This window comes from Ailuropoda melanoleuca, chromosome 6 (genome assembly GCF_002007445.2).
Source record: "Ailuropoda melanoleuca isolate Jingjing chromosome 6, ASM200744v2, whole genome shotgun sequence".
In the NCBI taxonomy this organism is placed as follows: Eukaryota; Metazoa; Chordata; class Mammalia; order Carnivora; family Ursidae; genus Ailuropoda; species Ailuropoda melanoleuca.
Window position 1 is genome coordinate 129,775,786 of NC_048223.1, and position 13,081 is coordinate 129,788,866.

At 57.9% G+C, this 13,081-nt stretch overlaps 1 protein-coding gene across 4 annotated transcripts in view; it reads left to right on the forward strand.

Moving 5' to 3' along the window:
* The window catches only part of LRRC27 (leucine rich repeat containing 27), a 35,610-nt gene extending 29,310 nt beyond the window's left edge, over positions 1–6,300 (forward strand). For 3 of the 4 annotated variants that reach the window (XM_034663458.1, XM_034663460.1, XM_034663462.1), the window contains 2 exons: positions 419–548; positions 5,588–6,300. In XM_034663458.1, the coding sequence (XP_034519349.1) occupies positions 419–548; positions 5,588–5,731 (274 nt within the window). In that variant the 3' untranslated portion in view covers positions 5,732–6,300. Of the gene's footprint in view, positions 1–180; positions 398–418; positions 549–5,587 lie in introns of those variants that run through there. The other variant, XM_034663461.1, reaches the window with a different exon arrangement.
* Positions 6,301–13,081: the final 6,781 nt, after the last annotated feature.

Here is a 13,081-nt window from a genome sequence, read left to right on the forward strand (position 1 = left end):
CGGGATCACGCCCTGAGCCGAAGGCAGACGCTTAACTTCTGTGCCACCCAGGCGCCCCACAACTGTGTATTTCTTATGAAAACAAAGACCTTCCCCTGCACGGGGCTTTCTGTGCATTGTCCTGAATGTGTCATTTCTTACCTGTATTTGCAGTTTAAAACATAGTGTGTGTTCTCACAGCTTCTAAACACCTGGGCCTGTCTGAGCTGCTGCCTGGGGAGGAGCAGGTGGCCTCTCGTGGCCTCCCGTGGCCCCACCATCACTGTGTCGTCACCGCGTCCTGACAGCTCCTGAGTCCTGGGACAGACCACAGTGTGGTCTGGAGGAAAAAGGAAGTTCTCATTTCCCTGTTGAAAGAGGCGTTGCTGAGACGCGGCTTGATGTGTAAAACCCTTTCCTTCACTCTTTGTTTCCTCAGTGCCTTCCGAGAGGGGCATCTAGAAGAAAGCCTAAAACAGCACATTCAGAAAGCACAAGAAGGCAGGAAAGGGCTTCAGGGGATGGAGCCGCTGGGGGAAGTCAGGCCGGCTGCACGGGACTTGGAGACCGTAAGTATTTGTTGGCCGTGTGTAAAAATAACCTGTGCCTTTTCAGAGCTCTTGTTCTCTCCAGTCATGGGGAGTGTTTACTGGGCCTCACGTGAGGGCAGGCCTGGGGTCACAGTTAGAGGACAAGGAAGGGTTTTCACCGCACGTGAGCCCACAGACACGTTGTGCCACCACTTGATCAGTGGAGATAGATGAGGACGTGTCCATGGGGTCCTCGCTGACGCTTCATGCCCGGCAGAGCCTGGCGGGGCCGTGAGAGCGATGCCGTGGTCAAGGAAGGCAGCTTCCCATCCTGAACAATGCATAGTTACCCACCAGCCGGTGGAGGGAACCCGCTGCCCTCCCTAGAATGACCGAGCTCAGAGATTCTGTGTTGGCTGACCCTGGTGCTTCTGTGCCCTTGCTGCTCGTGGGAGCGGGAGAACATGCCTGTTCTCCCTGGCACCCGGGCTCTGGCTCGGTGGCTGTTCAGGTCTGTGAGTCTAACCCCCAGGACAGCGGCTAGCACTGAAGCTTCCTGCGGAGCCGTCCCCACAGCCCATTGGAGGGCACCATTGTCACCTCTCTCTGTGGACCCAGGGTGGGACAGGGGAGGAGGGAGCGCAGGCGGAGGGCCTGGGTCGTGTTGTGGGGGCCTCACCCCATCAGACTCTCCCCTCTCCTCAGAATCTTTTCCTTCCCAGCCCAGAGAACTGTACCTGCCTTCAGGTGAGCTTTCTTCTCTCCAAACCTGTTGTCTACAGCGGTAACCTCCATAACTCCCCAAACCCTACCTTTACTGCTTCTAAACATTCTGTGTCTCAAGCTTCAAGATTGTGGAGTGAAGAGTCTATTTGGTGTCATGAACAGCTCTGTGCTCACAAGTCTGATAACCTAAGATGAAGTGGACCAGTTCCCTGAAGGACATCGTCTGCCAAAGCTCACACAAGAAGGAAGAGGTGATCTGAAGAGATTGCTATCCGCTAAAGAAATTGAATCAATAATAATTTTCTAGTGGGTTCACTGGTGAATTCTATCAAACCTTTAAGGAAGAAATTATTCCCACTCTCTATAATCTCTTCCAGAAAACATAGGCAGAGGGAAACATCATAATTCATTCTATGAGGCCAGAATTACCGTAATATCAGAACAAAGGTGTTACATGAGAGGAAAACTACAGACCAATATCTCTCCTGAACATCGATGCAAAAATCCTCAAGAAAATATTAGCAAATCAAGCTTAACAATATATAAAAAGAATTATACACCATGATCAAGTGGAACTTAGGTATGCAGGGTGATTCAACATTTGAAAATCAATTTATGTAACACTAAAGAAGAAAAATAACAAGGTCATGTCAGTGGATGCAGAAAAAACATTTGACAAAATCCAATACTTATCTGTGATAACAACTTTCAGCAAACTAGGAATAGAGTGGAACGTCTTCAACTTGATAAAGAACATGTACAAAAGCTATAGCGAACATCACACTTCATGGTGAGAAACTAGAAACTACCCTTTCCCCTGAAGATCCAGAGCAAGTCAGGGACATCCTTTCTGAACATTTCTCCCTGCAACATACTGGAAGTCCTAGCTTTTACAACAAGACAAGAAAGGGAAAAGATATACAGATTAAGACGCGAGAGCTTAAGCTGTCTTTGTTTTCAGATGACATAATTGTCTATGTAGAAAATTCCAAAGAATTGACAAAAAAATGGAACTAATAAGTGATCATGGCAAGGTTACAGGATCCAAGGTTAATATATAAAAGCCAATTGCTTACCAATACATCAGCAAATAAGTGGAATTTGAGTTTAAAAACGTATCATTTACATTAGCACCCCCCCCCAAAATGGTGCCATGTACAAATCTAACAAAATACGTGCAGGGTCCATGAGAAAAACAAAACTCTGATGAGTGAAATCAAAGAAGAACTAAATGAATGGAGAGGAATCCCATGTTCATGGATAGGAAGACTAGATAGGAAGACTAGAGATTCAACACAAACCCAATCAAGATCCCAGCAAGTTACGTTGTGGATGTCGACTACCTGATGCTCACATTTAGATGGAGAGGAGACACAGGCCCAGAACCGCCGTGAATACTGACGGGGAAGAACAAGGTTGGGGGACTGGCGTTACCCAACCTAAAGAGTCCCTGGAAATCTACAGTAGTCAAGACAGTGTGGTGTTGGTGAAAAAGTAGACAAATGGGTCAGTGGATCAGAGAAATAGACCCACGTAAATACAGTTGATTGACGTTTGACAAAGAGCAAAGGCAACACAGTGGAGCAAAGATGGCCTCTTCAATGATGGCGCTGGAACACTTGGAAAATCGTGAATCTTGAGCCGGACCTCACACCTTCACAGAAGTTGACTCAAAATGCATCACAGACCTAAATGTAAAATGTGAAACTATAAAACTTCTAGGAAATAAAGTAGGAGAACATATAGGTGACCTTGGGTTGGCAGGGAGTCTTTACATAGAACACCAAAGGTATGACAGAAAAAATTCATAACTTGACTTCATTAAAATTTAAAAATTTTTCTCTGAAAGATGCTATGAAAAGAATAAGACAAGCCAGAGACTTGGAGAAAATATTTGCGAAACACACATCTGATAAAGGACTGCTATCCAAAATACAGAAAGAAAACAAACAACCCAGTTAAAACATAGACCTGAACAGACACCTCACCAAAGAAGATGTATAGATGTTGAGCATAAGAAAAGATGCTCAGTATTCTATGTCATTAGGGAATTGCAAATTAAAACAAAGAGATACCACTCACATGTATTAGAATGACTATAATCCTAATGTCTGACCTCACCAGATGCTGGTGAGGTCACGGATCTGCGAGAGCTCTAGTTCACTGCTGATGGGGATGCAGAATGGCACGCGCACTTTGCAAGACAGTTGGGTGACTTGCTCTTACCTTGAGATTCAGCAATTGTGCTCCTTGGCATTTATCTGAAAGAGTTGAAAACTTGGGTCCATGCAAAAATCTGCTCATGAATGTTTATAGCAGATTCAGTCATAGTTACCAAACAGAGGAGCGATGGAGACATCGTTCAGTAGGTGAATGGATAAGCCGACTGTTTATGGATCCTATGGACTATCATTTGGTGCCAAAAAGGAGCGAGCCATCATGCCATGAAAAGACCCGAGGGAACCTCGGATGCTATTATTGAGAGATCCAGTCTGAGGTGACAACTGCAGGACGTTTTGGAAAAGGCAGCACCCTGCAGATGTAAGAGATCAGTGGTTGCCAGGAGGGAGGACAGGTGGAGTGGGGAGGACACTCAGGACAGTGAAGCCACTGTGACCGCACGGCGACGGACACCTGTCTCTGTACAGTGCACGACACACGAGTGAGTCCTGATGGGCACTACAGACCCTGGGTGATGACGATGGGTCCACGTCGGTTCCTGGGTTGGCACAAGTGTCCCAGCTGGTGATGGATGAAGACGGCTCTACGGGAACAAAGCCTCTTCGCTTTCTGAAAAGTCTAATTTGAAACAGAAACCCGAGATTGGTGGAAGGGAATAGGGCACACAGGAAGGGCCTAGAGAGAGGAACGGGAGTGGACTCCTCACCAGGGGGCAGGGCAGTCCGCCATGGGGGGGGGTGCTGTGCTCCGATCACCAGGCCAGGTGCCCCCAGAGGACAGAGGCATTCGCAGGTGGGGTCTCAGACACGGTACCTTCCACACAGCCTTTCTCGGGAAGCAGCCGCAGAACGCATTCCTCCAATACAAGGCAGCAGAGCGGGAAAGAGGAGCAAGTGTTCAGAAAAAAGGAAGCTGACCCAAGACAGTGCCCAGGAGCCACAGACCTCCCGCTGTGCAGGCCGCCAGGCTGGAGCGCCGCGAGGAGCCTGCAGGGTGTCTCCTGGGCAGGCTGGAGGCTGAGCATCTGACCAAGGCCAGAGGACATCGAGGACTCTGTGACAAGTATGTCGGAGACAAAGGAAGTCTTTCGGAGGAACGGTTCTTAGTCCACAAAGAACACAGATTCACACAGGAAAGAAGATGTCACCGGTGGACACCAGTTGGGTGGGCAGCCAGTGCAGTCCTCCCATGAGTGACGCAGGTGTGCCCCACGCAGGTGCACGCGGTCTGCGCGGGGCGCATCGTCTCCAGGACGGCGCCGTAATCATGGTTTCCTGAGTGCCCTCCTCTCTCGCTGACTTTACCGGAGAACCCGCACAGCACCTAGCACGTGCTAGGTGACCGTGGCCGCTGGCCAACAGCAGGCTGTTAGTGCAGTTCGGCGGAGTAAATAGTTAGACACGGAATTTGGACCGTGCAGGGTTGGCGCCCCGAATCCCACGTTGTGCGACGGTGAGCTGTAGTGCCTGCCTAGTCCTGGTGACACGAACCTGAGCGTTCATCTCACCACCAGTTGTGATGGGCCTGAATGAGGGGGCTCAGGTGCCTGGGCTGGGGTCCAGGTCATGCTCAGGGCGGTAGAACTGAGAACGGGGGGAGCACGAAGGACGGGCCCCTTCTTGGGGCTGGGGCAGGCCAGCACTGCAGACACAAGCTCCCACTGGCCAGCCTCGCTTGGGGCAGAGGCAGGAAAGGGCCTGCTCGTTGATGCTGGTGCTCTGCCCACCGAGGGCCCGGCAGACTGGTGAGGATCATGGGATTTCCTTCCGCTCTTAGGGACCCCTGTGGGGGGAGGGTGGCAGTTGCAGCCCTGCGCTCCCAGGGCCGGTGTGAGTCTTGGGTGGGATCATGGACAGGGATGGTGCTGACCTTGCCCCCGTGAGCAGGACAGGCTTCATCCCTCCATCGCCTGGCGTTTACTCGGACAGCTGTAGGCAGAGGTCCCAGGCAGCACCCTGGTGGGGACTCCAAGAGAAGCAGCTCACGGGCCGACCTCAAGAGGCCGCTTCTTCCGCGGGACGGAGGCCCTGCGATGAGTAGGCCCCTGGGGGAAGGCGGGCTCCAGCCCGGGGGGGCCTATGCCCAGGTCCGCCTGTCTGGACCGGAGCCGTGCTATTGCCATGGGTGCTGGCGGCCTGGCTAACTTCTGCCCCCTCCCTTTCTTCCAAAAGGCTAGAAAGCTGCAGGACGAAGTGAGGAAACTGAGACTGGGACCGACCTGGGCTAGAAGCCACCAGTTCACAGCTCTGGCTGGACAGCTGCCACTCCAGCCCCCTGCGTCCTGGCCTTGGAATATACTGTTTAACATGAAATAGGAGGAGTCTGAGAAAGCTGACAGATGCTAATGAGCGAGCATCCCCTGTGCTGACTGAGGAGCTGGTTTAGAGCTCTTGAGCCCGCCGGGTGCCCCTCCCACACGCGTCTGGGGGGCGGGTCCAACGCCACCCCCGGGCTGTCTTTCACGGCCTCCAATGTGTGGCTCTTCCGGAGGCCAGGCCGTACGCAGTTTACGCTGGATTAAAGGAGAGAATACCGTAAACGAGCCGCACGGTTTTCACTCCCGTGCCTGCGTCTCTGCCCATCTGGCTGACGGCATGTTTGGGTGTCAGCCCCCGTCCCCCCCACCTCTGCCGCCCTGGTCACCCACGTGACCCTCGTATCCACTGACTCATGCGTTTTAGTGGGAGGGGGTCAGAAGTCCGTGAGCCACCTCTCCGCACTGGCACTGCTGTCCTTTGGCCTCACCCTTTGTGCTGGCACACCTCGGCCTCTGTCCGCCCTTCACAGCCCACCCTCACCCAGGCCAGCCGGACCCTGCCTGACTTACTCTCCACGGGACCGCGGGATTGAGTGTTAAATAAATCCCAGGCCTTAACCTTGAAAATGTCCTTGATTTGACTTCTCAGCTCCTTGGCCTCTAGGTGGGAGGGAGGCAGTTAGACCAGGCCTACATTGGGGTCCGCTGACCCCACACCAGACCCTGGAGTGCTGTTCCCATGCTGCTGCCCTTGGGCAAGTGCCCCCTGGTCTCACACCTGGGGGTCCGACGCCGCTCCAGGGCTTGGCACCCGCTTGATGCGGGGGCAGGGGGGGCAGGGGGAGACTGACCTGGAGGGTAGGGAGCCTGGGGCAGCGGCCACCTTCCCAGGGACACTCCCACCCCCACCCTGTTCTCCCCCCCACCAGCTTAGCCAGCGGTTCCCTCATGGCTTCTCCTGAGAACAGGCTGTTGGAGAACATTCTACCATGACGTGGTGTCCCTCACCTACTGTGCTTGCACGGACGTGACTAACCTGGGCTTCTGCTTTGCAGGTGCTCTGGCTAGTTGGGGGGTCAGCTTTAGAGACCCATCCTAGCGTGGCCCTGCTCCTCATTGGGCCTTGTGGTTGGTTCCCTCGTAGATGGGAGTATCTAGGGTGGGGGTGCCCTCCCTGGCCCCTGACTGGCCCCGTCATGGGTCCCGCTCCTTCTTTCTTAGTTTCTGAGTGCCCCTCCCCTGCACCTGACAGCCGGGACAGTGTGTCCGAGGACGTCCTTCTCTGCCCAGGAGCCCTGGGAAGGAGGGAGGAAGAGCTGGAGAAAGGGCCAGGAAGCCCTGGAGGTAGAGATTGTGCCAGGAGGTGGGATGGTGTGGGCCACGGGGCCACGGTCAGGTGTCCCCACCTAGGACCTGCTCTCGGAGCAAAGCACTGGCCTGGCACCGCCTACCCTGCAGGCCTTGGCGCTGTGACCCAAGTTTTCCTGCAGGTGGCGCCTTGGCTTAGCCCGACCTGGTTCTGGGCCTCAGCAGCACAGCTGTGCAGGGCGGGCGCTGGACGCTCCTGCCGCGCAGGCCCAGAGGAGGGCAGCTACTCGGCCCCCAGGGCCCAGGCAGGGCCACCCCACAGGCTGACGTCTGGGGCCTCTATCCGCCCACCTTGACCAGGCACCTACATCGTGACGTCCTTGGATTCCTCAGAGGCCCAGGCCTGAAAGGAGGGTCTGGCCTGGCGCACGGCTGCAGCCTGTTTTCTTTCCACCACCACACATGTCGTCAGGAGCAGGTGCCCTTTGGAATCTCCTACCCACCATCTAGCCCAGGAGAAACGCTCCTGTCTCCCCACCCATGTCTCAGAAGCAACCCACGGTGTGGCACTGTGGCCAGGACGTGGCCCTAGGCCTTGTGGGCAGAGGGGGCGTGGAGGTAACCACAGGTGGTTGTCAGGTGGGGGGACGCCCTGCCTGTTGAGAGAAGCAGGACCAGACCTGGGCTCTCTGCGGTGTGAAGGGCAGAGTAGGGCCCCCGTGCCGAGTCTAATGGAGCTTGTGGCCACGTCAGCAGGGGCTGGCGGTGCTGCTGGACTGGGTGGGGGTGGGCCGTGGGGCGTGCGGGCCGCTGGGGCTCCTGGCGTCTGCCCTCTCGGGTGGCCGGACAGAGGCTGGCTGTTTGCACCATCCCCATGGGGCAGGACGCCAGGAGAGTCTCACGGGCTTGGGGCTGCCTATTTCCTAGCGCACAGAAAGACATGTTATGGGGCTGAAAACAGCCGGCTGTGTTCTTGGGGAGCCAGAGGCTCATGGGAAGCAGAACTCGTTGGGAAAACACCCACTACCTCCCAGCATGAGACCATAGCCTCCATTTCTTCCTGGGTGGGAACCCTGGGGGTGGGAGGGCTGCCACGCCTTATCCCTTTGCTCCCAGTGGGACCCCCATCCCCATGCTCCCGGTGGGACCCCCATCCCCATGCTCCTGGTGGGGCCCCATCCCCGTGTTGCCATACGGGGCAGTGGAGGGCCGTGCGCACCCGCAGGCATGGGGCTGGACGTGATGGGACAGAACCGCCCAGGCTTGCCCGAGGTTTTCTGCAGCCAGCACGGCAAGGTTTGGTGTGTGCCTGGGAACACTGTTCCCTGGACTTGGCTCCAAGGACCAGCACAGGCCTCTCCCTGCCATACCGCCGCCCACTTGGCCCTCTGGGTGTGGGCGAGGGGCGTGCCTGTCCTGGAGGGGGGCTCTGGAGGCCTGGGGGCTGCGAGCGGGAGGCCTGACGGAGGCCTCAGCCTGGTGGGCTGTGAGAACATCCTCTGTGAACTCAGAGGTTTTTCTCCAAAGAACCCCCAGGTTGGGTGCCTTACAACTAGTTCAGCTGTGAAATATGATGTTTTAGCAAACAGAAGCCCCACTCCCCGGTGTGAGGTTTGACAAGAACCACAGCACAGAAGATGTCTAAGGACGTTAACGAGGTGTCAGGAGAATGAAAACCCAGGAGGCCACCTGGGGTGTCAGACAAGTTGAATTTCTAGGGGCTTCCTGTTGTTGGTTTGGTCGTGTGCTAGTCATGGGTGAGAAGACGGGGCAAGAGGGGCGACCCGGCCATCAGGACACCCATGGGGAGACCCCCCCGCAGAACTCAGCTCGCTCTCCTCATGCTGTGCCTCCAGAAGGTTCGGCAGTGTGTTTCAACGTCTGCGTGTGGGTGCCGGCAGCTTCCGGGGGCCAAGCCGCCCCCAGGGCTGGGCTCCAGTGCCCTTGAGAGGCCCTGCTTCTGTTCCCTCTGTGGGCACAGTCCCACCTGGCGGGACCCCAGGGCAATGCCGCGTGGGCTGGCGGCTCTTTGGGGAGATGCGGCTTTCANCACAGGCCTCTCCCTGCCCATACCGCCGCCCACTTGGCCCTCTGGGTGTGGGCGAGGGGCGTGCCTGTCCTGGAGGGGGGCTCTGGAGGCCTGGGGGCTGCGAGCGGGAGGCCTGACGGAGGCCTCAGCCTGGTGGGCTGTGAGAACATCCTCTGTGAACTCAGAGGTTTTTCTCCAAAGAACCCCCAGGTTGGGTGCCTTACAACTAGTTCAGCTGTGAAATATGATGTTTTAGCAAACAGAAGCCCCACTCCCCGGTGTGAGGTTTGACAAGAACCACAGCACAGAAGATGTCTAAGGACGTTAACAAGGTGTCAGGAGAATGAAAACCCAGGAGGCCACCTGGGGTGTCAGGCAAGTTGAATTTCTAGGGGCTTCCTGTTGTTGGTTTGGTCGTGTGCTAGTCATGGGTGAGAAGACGGGGCAAGAGGGGCGACCCGGCCATCAGGACACCCATGGGGAGACCCCCCCGCAGAACTCAGCTCGCTCTCCTCATGCTGTGCCTCCAGAAGGTTCGGCAGTGTGTTTCAACGTCTGCGTGTGGGTGCCGGCAGCTTCCGGGGGCCAAGCCGCCCCCAGGGCTGGGCTCCAGTGCCCTTGAGAGGCCCTGCTTCTGTTCCCTCTGTGGGCACAGTCCCACCTGGCGGGACCCCAGGGCAATGCCGCGTGGGCTGGCGGCTCTTTGGGAGATGCGGCTTTCACGTGCTTCACGCTCTGCGAGGCTGTTTCCCAGGCCAGGGCTTGTGAGGAGGGCCAGGCGGGGAACTTGGGGAGTGACTACTCTGGGCCTCGCTCCAGGCCGTCTGCTCGCGCAGGGCCTCACTGGCGGCAATGGGGTCCTGCTCGGCCCAAGCGGTCTGGATCGGCCCGGTGGGGGGTGCAACACCGAGGGCCGACGGCAAGACGGAAAGGCGCCCTGGAGCCCTGGCAGGCCTTTGGAGGCAAGCGTGACGGAGGCGCGTGGAGTCAATGCGGGCTGCGCCGTCCCTGCTTGTTTCTCAGTGACCTGACATCCATCTGGGACACACTGCGGTTGTCTCCTTACCATGGAGAGCAGGCTCGTCTTAAGGAAGAAACAGCCAGCTAGGTCAGAAAAAGAAGGGTCACAGATCAGCTGTTTTGAAATGAAAGCAATTATTTTAGGAAGATCCCCCACCCTAAAAATGTCCTTGCTCAGCTGTCCGCGATGGCAGGGCCTCCGGGTCTGGGCCTGACGGGGATCCGGGCTGTCACGGACAGCCTTCTGCTCCCAGAAGAGCCTCAGCTCCTCAGCCAAGGACGTAGGAGGGCATAGGCCATGGGGCGAGTGGGGCGATGGCAGCTGGGCCCGGGGTTAACACCCTCCAGCAGATGCTGCCCAGGTTTCCTGCTCTAGCCCAGCCCTGAGCACCGTCCGAGGTTCCACTGGTGGCCCAGCCACAGGGAACAGTGGAGATGGTGACGGTGGTGGTGACAGAGGGAACAGCGGTGGTGACAGGGGACAGTGGTGGTGACAGAGGGGACAGTGGTGATGATGGGGGGACGGTGGTGACAACTAACTCTTCCACAGTCCTTACTGGAGGCCAGTGCTATGTTAAGGACTCCACGTATTAGACCACGTACTGTCCACCATGAGGCCACGTGGTGGTGCTGCGGTTACTCCCACTTTACAGATGAGGACACGGAGGCACAGGGAGGTAGTGGCCTCCCCAGGGTCACGGGGAAGGACTCTGGCAAGCTGGCCCGAGTCCGTCCTCTTAAGTGCTCTCTCCTCCAGTGGAGTGCCGGCAGGTTCTGCTCCCAGCCAGGCCAGTGACACGCTTCCTCCTGAGATGGGACAATCACCCCCCATCCCCCATGAGGCAGGGCTCCGCCAGGCCCTCGTTCTCAGCGGCTCATCTCGTCTTCTCCCTTCCAGCAGCTGCCTGGCCTGAGACACGAGACATGGCATCAGGTGGCCAGGGTTCTGGCATCAGGGCCCACGCCCCTCTCACACCTGTGCACTCTGGGCACTGGCTCTGGAGAGATCCGTGGTCTCTGACCTGTGGCTCGGCCTGTGAGGACCCCTTGACCAGCAGCTGTGTTTCCATGGCAGAGGTCCCTGGCTGGGCTCCAGTGAGAGGAAGTGCAAGCAGGCCCCGAGCGGGGGAGGGGCACGTGCTGCCTGGACAAGTAAACCTTGAGTGGCACTGAGAAAAGACAGAATGCCAAGTCCTACAGCTGGTGAGACCAAGGGACCGTGCTGGGGAGCTCTCGTTGGGCTGTCCTGGGGAGGAAGGGGCCGGCAGGAGGAGAGCTGGGGCTGGTGGTGTAGGACAAATCCCGGAAGACCACTGAGGATCTGAGGACCCCCACCTGGAGCACCCCTGCCACCCCTCCCACCAGCCGGTGGTCGCTCAGCTCAGCCCACTGACGGTGCTGGACGGTCTCCTGTCCCCCTTCATGCCACTACCCTGCCCCTCTGGCCGGGCTTGCCAGCCCTGGTGACTCTGCTGGTGCCCGGGGCAGGCTGGGCCAAGGATGGGCACTGGGTAGGCCAGGCCGAGGCCCCAGTGCCCGCGGCAGAAAGCAAGGGCTTTAGGGACAAAGTCCAGAGACCTAGGGAGGAGGCTCCAGCCCTGTTTTGCCATAGCCGGGGGTCACTCCGTAGCTCTTCCACGGCCCCGCTAGGCAGCCTGTGGGCAGCTCGCAGTGGGCAGCTGCCCTCAGCCCCTGCTGCCTGGGGCCGGTCTGTCTAGAACCCGTGTGTGTAGGGTTGGCCTTTGAAGGGGACACTTAGAGGAGAGAGCGCTGGGTCAGGAAGGAGTCAGTACATGGGCCGCACACAGGCCCCCTGGGCTGATTAGCCCCTCCTAAGGATACCTGCGTTTTTGTCAGAGGCTCTGGTGGAGAGCAGGTGAGTTGGCTGAGCTGGGAGGGATGGTCTGTGGGGGGCCAGTGGGGACCCCCAAACAACCACCCTTTAAATTCCAAATCGAAGTCCTGTCTGCAGATCCCTTTGTTCCGCTTTGTGCAGAACAGTTTTCTGAAAATGGCTTCCAACTCCACCTAGAAAGTGCACAACGCACAGCCTGGCTGGGGCAGAGGCTGAGAGAAGGCAGGGCGGGGGCCCCTTCCTCACCTGTTCTCCCCAACTCAGCTGTGCAGCGTGGGTCTGCGCACCCTCCACGCCCTCTGGGGGCCCTCCCTGCCCCAGCAAACACTCACTGTCCCATCCAGCTCCAGCCCAGACTGCTCCTCCTGTGAATGCCTGGGAATGACCCCAGAAGCCCCCCACCTCCCCACAATATGTAATGCCCTTCAGAAGGTCCCCCTCTGTGCACGCCAGCACCCAGCACCTCTGCCCAGGCTGCCCGCTGGGGCCCCTTCTCCCTGGGTGGCTGCCTGCTCACTCAGGCATCCCCTCCAGGGCACCTTTTCCAGAGGCCTCCATCCACGAAGAGCCCCTGGAAACACAGGGACATGCTTGCACCTGGAATGTCCCCAGCAGTCCTGCAGACTCAAACCCCAGCAACCTGGTCCACAGTGGTGTCCCCAGTGCCCAGAAGGCATATGGGGCACGCTTGGCACCTGGGCTGAGCAGGTAGGCAGCCTCTGGCCATTCCCCCTCCCAGTGCCAGCAGGGGTGGCCTGACATTTCTGCTGGCTGGCATTTCTGGCCCCAAGTCAGCCCTACCTAGCTCTGGAGTGGCAGGGCTGCAAAGGCCTGTGGGGGCCTCACAGTGACAGGGAGGGAGCCTGCTGACCCTGAAGGGGTGGTCCTGTGGAGGTGCCTGAAGCCTCCCCATGGAGTGGAGTCCCTGTAGGTGTCTGCTGGAACCCCAGCCATACAGAGAACAGGTGCTCCCTAGGGCTCCCTGGGCCTTGATCCTTATAGCCCTGTAAAACTGGGGGCGGCGAGGCGCTGCCAGCTCCAGGCGGGCTCCCTGACTCCGCCCGGGCTCCCCTCTGCCTGCTGCCCGCACCGCGCGCCGCCGCCGGAGGGCGAGGAGGAGCGGCGCCACTGCGGCCCCGACTGTCCCCGGCGGCGCCAGGGGGCGGCCACGGCGCAGGTCCGAGCCCGGCGGGGCC